This window comes from Sus scrofa, chromosome 4 (assembly GCF_000003025.6).
Source record: "Sus scrofa isolate TJ Tabasco breed Duroc chromosome 4, Sscrofa11.1, whole genome shotgun sequence".
Lineage (NCBI taxonomy): Eukaryota > Metazoa > Chordata > Mammalia > Artiodactyla > Suidae > Sus > Sus scrofa.
The window spans coordinates 96,588,042-96,594,303 of NC_010446.5; the positions used below are offsets into that span (position 1 = coordinate 96,588,042).

Below are 6,262 nucleotides of genomic sequence, written 5' to 3' on the forward strand. Positions count from 1 at the left end.
CAAAGGATTTAGAATTGCAATGGGCTTTACGTGGGGTCACGAGTACAAAAAAAAAAAAAAATATGTAACCACATCCCTCTTCCTCTCTTTTTGGGCTGTGGGCTTGGAAACTGCTGCAGGGCTTTAGAAAGATTCTGAAAAAAAGTTTCCTCTAGTTCCTCAATATCTTGGACTGCATTACTTTTTTTTTTAAAGGTGTGAAAGAAAGGTTATAAATAAACATAATTTCAATTTATGGTGTAGAAAATGTTTTAAAAACTTCTTAAAAAGTGCATGTGTGCCTTTGTGTCAGTGCATATTTGTGCAAGTGCATCCCTTCCTGCTACAGCACTGGGGTCTTCATAGTGGGGACTCAATGAAAGGAGAAAAAAAAAGAGACTAATTTCATAAAATCGGCATGTGTGTGTGTTGTGTGATTTTGGGGATCTGTGTGTGTCTATGTGCGTGTGTGTGTTTGTGAGTGTGAGTGTTTAAGAGCTCAGCTTCGTGTGGGAGGCATCAGGAAAGGAGGATGAGTGAATAGATAATCATGTTGGACCATGTTCAAGCATCATTTCTTTGGAATAATAATAATAAAGAATAAAGGTAATTTGGGAGCAAGGACTTAAGAGTCAGAGATGGTGTGAAGGAGACACCATCTAAACTCAGTTATGAATAATTTATGCAAGGGCAAGAAGAAAGCCCTGCTCTTGCTCAGGCTGCCCAAGGTAACAGGCTCTGATGGCTTTGTCTGCTCTCCTGTCGCCAACCAGACATTGCCATTGCCTGTGAGTATAACAAACACACACACACATACACACACGCTCACACACAGTCCTGATGCTCAGGTGCTCAGGTGAGGCACTTTCTGACCGCAGCCCTCACAACCAGCCCTCACTCTGTGCAGTTCCTCCTCCGTGTAAAAGAACCACAAAAAAAGCTGAGTTGGCCAACGACACACAGCCAGCTATGGGGTTAAAAGTGATTTAATGGGGACAGAGCAGGGAAAATTCACTTGACTTCCCCAACCCCAATATTCCTCTTCAGATGAGCCCTGAGCATCCAGAAGACTAGCTCATCCAGTGAGACTTTCAGCCACATTCAGAGGCTCAGGAGCCCTCCAGACTGAGAGTGAGGGAAGCCTTTTAGAGGGTGCAAAGAGGGAGGGGTTGTGACTCAGGTTGAGAACAAGCTAGTTACAGACAGGACACACAGGCAGAATGGGAGAGGAGATTCAGCCTCTGGTGGTCGCCTCCTCAAGGGCTTGGCTGTGGACCCCATTACTTCTGCTTGGTCTTCTGCTGAGCTGGTGCTGGGATGACTGGTGAGGGACAGGGCTCTGGAACTTTGGGCTGGCAGGGCTCGGGCACCTTGGGGTGGCAGGGCTCGGGCACCTTAGGCTGGCAGGGCTCCGGCACCTTGGGCTGGCAGGGCTCTGGCACCTTGGGGTGGCAGGGCTCCTTGGTTTTGGGGACACATGGTTCCTGGGGTGGAGGCTGGCAGGGCTGTTTCACCTGCTGCTGCTGAGGCTGGGGGGGTGGGGTGCAGGGCTGCTTCTGCTGGTAGGAACTCATGCTTCAAAGGAGGCTGGACCTGGGGACAGAAAACCTGACTCAATGATTTGCTTAAACAGAGAAGAAACCAAGTTAAATGCCAAAAAGATTTCATTTCAGCTCCCTTTAGATGAGAGAGCTTCTCCTCTCCCTTAGCTAGACATGAGAGTTAAAATACACTCTGATAATTGCTGGGTCCTTTCAAGAGGAGGGGCTTAAGAGCACTTCATTCTGCTCCATCTCAGAGGAGCAGAAATGTCACATCTGTCATTGACAAGTACCCAAAGCCTCTTTGGAAGGTGATATTGTAGGAAGAGCTGCAGCGTACACACCCCTAGTGCTACACGGTACATCAGTGACTTGCACGGTGACTCACTGAGTCTAAGCCCCTTCCGATTCACTCTGGCCTTGTGTACGAAGCCCTTTCTCAAGCACTTTCCTTCCTGTCTCTGTTGGTCCAAATACTCCTCCATCATAGCTCACATCACGCGCCATCACTGGGAGCTCTTCTTGAGCACCGCGCCGCCCAAATGCCACCTCCCTTCCCTGCCCTTCTGTGCTCACACCAGTCATGGTCTATTTTGCATTTTGTCCCTGTGTGTACAGGCATTCTCCTCCCTGCTCCCTTGGAAGTTTGTTAGGTCCCATAATCATCTGATTCATTCACAGTGCCTAGGATAGTGTCTGAAATATACTAGATGTTCAGTAATAAACAGGTGCATCTTAGGAGTTAAAATCGTTATAATGCACATCGCCAACAGAGAGAATCATGGTGTTGCTGAGTGTGCCTCAGGCCTGAGTTCCAGCTGTAACCCTGATACTAATTTACTGTGGGACCTTGCACAGATCTGCCCCCTTGCCTGACCTCCACACCTGTCTACTCCTGTCCACAGAGGTGGTAGAATTCGCCAGCTCTAAAGTAAAACACAAACCATATTGCATTTAAAATAAATATATCCCAATATTCTCTCTCTCCCGCTAATACTCTGCTTCAGTCCTCTTACATGTGTTGGCCATTTTCCAATAACGAAAAAATAAAAATTTCAAATGGATTCTGATGAGAGACTCACCTGGTACACAGAGAAGAACGGGTTGGCTGGTTGCTTCGGTCTGCTGTGAAGTCAAGGGCCAGCTGGCTTTTTATATCATGAATGAGCCCTGCCCCAAAGAAATACAATCACCCCGGGCCCCCTCTGTTTTCATTCCAAACCTGTCAAACATGATTCACCCCACTCCCCTCAATTACCAGTTGGCTCAGCTTTTGTGATGAAAACCACCCACTTGTTACCTTTTGGCACTGGCTGTCTGACAATGATGTCACCTGGGCCTAATTCCCACTGTCACCTCCCCTCACCTTGGACACAGGTGTAGGGCTTGTGCTGGGGGAGGGGTGGGCCACAGGCTTCTTGGAGGGTTTAGTGAGTCCTCCTTTTGTGGTCTTGCCACCTTCCTGCTCTCTTTTTTCTTGAGATGGTTGTTCCTTGGTTTCTCTGGGATAGAATACATTTGGGCACACGAGCAGGTGGAAGGGAAGGGGAGCAGAGAGCTGAGGTGGGCGCGAGTCCGCCTTATAAAGGTGGATGCGAGAGACCATGGACTGAACTGAGTATAGACCCCTTGTCTGCAATCTCCCAGACCCTGTATCCACTTCCCGCCTCTTTCTCCCACCTCCATTGAACTACACGCATTTGGAACTGCTTCATTATCACCCCGCGACCCCACCCTCCCTGACGAGTTGCTAATCCAGGTAAACCTGCTTTGCTTTCTCCAACCACACCTTCACCCCTCTCCTACTTGAGAGATTTTCAAGAGCTAATTCCTCTTCTGGGATAACCTTTTTCCTCCCCTCCACCCGGCCCTCAGGCCACGGCCCTTCCCTCTTTCCTAACCCTGCTCTCAACCACCCCTACGTGAAAACCAGGACGTCTGTCTGTTCTAACCACCGGCCCCTACCAGGCCCATCCATGGAGCCCTGGGGCGTGAATCCTTCCCCATCTCTCAGCCACTTCCAACTCTGGACCCAACACCTGAGGGTCCTTCTGGCTGCAATGTTTTCCTCCTCTCTCTCGGGCATGTGGCTGGGTGTATTCTGAGCATCAGAACTGTGTCTGCTCTAAACGATGGTGTTCCCATGATAGTATTTGTTTCCTCAATCATTCAAGTGTTAAGGGAGTCCTTTATATACGCCAGTCATGTCTCATTTTAAAAACTATTCCAGGAGTTCCTGTTGTGGCTCAGTGGTTAATGAACTTGACTAGCATCCATGAGGATGCGGGTTTGATCCCTGGCCTCTCTCAGTGGGTTAAGAATCCGGCGTTGCCGTGAGCTGTGGTGTAGGTCCCAGATGCAGCTCGGATCCTGCCTTGCTGTGGCTCTGGCCTAGGCCCGCAGCTACAGCTCCGATTCAACCCCTAGCCTGGGAACCTCCATGTGTATCGGGTGTGGCCCTAAACAGACAAAAGAGAAAAAAAAAAAAAAAAGCTATCCCAGCACAAAGACCCCTTCCCTTCAAGACTGGGCTGAGAACTCCTGAGGGCAAGGGGCTTAGCCAAATTCAGAGCCACTGGTCTAATGGATCTCAGAGACCCTCACTCATTCCACGCTCCTCAAGTGATAATTGAGTTTGAGGCCATGAGAGGTGAAGTAACTCAGCCAAGATCAAATAACAGATGCCATGAGAAACAGAGCTCTATACAGGAACCCTATGTTCATCTCTGTCCTCTCCCATCTTTGCTCCTCAAGCTTGCAGAGGAAAGAAATTAAGCCTAGCAAGGAAAATGATTAAAAGGGGGAGCTCAGACTTCCTGTGTGGAGGAGGGCCCAGTCCTAGTCCTGGGAAAGCTTTGTGTGAGTGGCATTGGGGGATGTCAGAAAGAGCCTTGCCTTTTGGGTAAGCCCTTAATATGTGCTATGATGAATCCTCTTAAGTAGGAATAAAGCTGCTGAATGTTTGGATTGGCCCTGGGGATAAACAGAAGGTATTTTTCAGTGCTGCCAAAAATAGGAGGGGGCATGAGCTAGAGCAGGTGGCAGTAATGGACTCCCTCAGTTTATCATCACTCAGTGAACCAAGGTCTGAGAGCGGGGAGAGGCTGAAATGCTTAAGTGCCAGTTTTTGTTTTTGTTTTTGTTTTGTCTTTTTAGGGCCGTACCCTCGGCATATGGAGGTTCCCAGGCTAGGAGTCACATCGGAGCTACAGCTGCTGGCCTACACCACAGCTACAGCAATGCCACATCTGAGCCGTGTCTGTAATTTACACCATAGCTCATGGCAACACCGTATCCACTGAGTGAGGCCAGGGATCAAACCCACAACCTCATGGTTCCTAGTCGGATTTGTTTTCACTGCACCACGATGGGAACTCCTGTCTGGTTTTGAACCAGAGTTGCTTTCACTCTGGAGGGGGTTCCAGGGTGGCATAGTGACAGAGCCTGGGCACCCAGAATGACACCGAGGATGGTAGAAGATGAGCAGCTCCTGAGCACTTGCCTGGGTACTCCTTCCATCCAAGATGGTCATTTCCTGAAGAGGCTCCTTGCCATGGGCTTATCTTTTCTGGGGACATAAGAACTGAGATTCCCTGAGCCCTTACAGTGGCAATTTCCTCTGATCAACATAAAATGACATTGAAATCACTCCTGCAAAGCTGCCCTTGAAACACGTGTTACTATGTGTGGCCTTTGGAAAATCTTAATCATGCTTAAAACCCAGGTTTGTGGATAGTTCCTCCTTCCCCGGCCCCCAGACACAAACCTAAATGTTTATAAAGCACCTGCTGGATCCACAGGCGATCACCTCTAATGACCCTGAGTCCTGCGTGAGCCTCCCACTGTGCCCCCATAGCCAATGGTTGGCTTCCATCCTTACATGGTCCCTGGAGTGCCGTTGGTACTCAGTGAGTTGGTGATTGTAGAATGACTGACTGATTGACTGGATGAGTGAATGGGTGAATGAATGGCATTATTTGGTTTCTGGGAAGTCTCTTCTCCTTGAGGGTAATTTAAGATGAAGAGTAAAGGCTTAACAAAGGACAGACAGCTTCCGCTGCCTTCTCCACCCAAAGTTCATTGTCAGCCAGTACAATGACCTGCCTCCCAATGGGCTGCAACCAGCATCGTGACCACAGCCAAGTTCCAAGCCTCTCCTCTGACTTGAGCTCCCCTACAGGCTTGGGCCAGGTCCCTCTCTCGACCCAAACTCCCTCTCAAGAGCCCCTGAGAGAGGGAGCTCCAGGCAGAACCTACTGCTGCATCTGGTAGGCTTCTTAGCCCCGAGGGAACTGCTTCCTCTCCTCTGGCCTGTGGTGTAGCCCAGCTTGCCTCAGGCCCTGGAGGATCTTAACCCAGCTCCCATGCCCTCCTGGGGCCTTGGCCCCAGATGCAAAGGAATTTCCCTGTCACCCAGTACCCCGCCCCGGGCGGACTCCTCTGCTTGCCTGGACCTCTGCTTCCTGCATTCTGCCCCACAACACTGCGGATCTGAGCTGGAGCTTTCCCTTGACCCGCGACATCATTCTCCCTGTTTGTTCATCTGAAGCTCACTCACTGGTTGGTGTTAAGTCTATTTTCCCCTTCAGAGATGCTTGGTTTCTTCACCATCCGGGTTGGGTTAGCTGGTGAATCTGGGCTCGCAAACTCCCCACATAAAGAAAGGGGAAGCCAGGGGGCTTCTGCGGGTAAGTACATCTCCCAGAATGTCTCATCCTTTAAAACACAGGAGGCTGCTGCTC

At 49.7% G+C, this 6,262-nt stretch overlaps 1 protein-coding gene across 1 annotated transcript; it reads right to left on the minus strand.

The window, feature by feature from the left end:
* SPRP (small proline-rich protein) lies at window positions 950-2,655 on the minus strand. The gene is made up of 2 exons (NM_214238.2): window positions 2,603-2,655; window positions 950-1,572 (listed from the first exon to the last, which is right to left on the minus strand). Exon 2 carries the CDS (start codon window positions 1,551-1,553, stop codon window positions 1,260-1,262), a length of 294 nt encoding a protein of 97 aa, NP_999403.2. The 5' UTR covers window positions 1,554-1,572; window positions 2,603-2,655; the 3' UTR covers window positions 950-1,259.

Coding starts and splice junctions, on each gene's coding strand:
- SPRP (NM_214238.2), bottom strand. CDS start 1,553: ATGAGTTCCTACCAGCAGAAGCAGCCCTGCACCCCACCCCCCCAGCCT.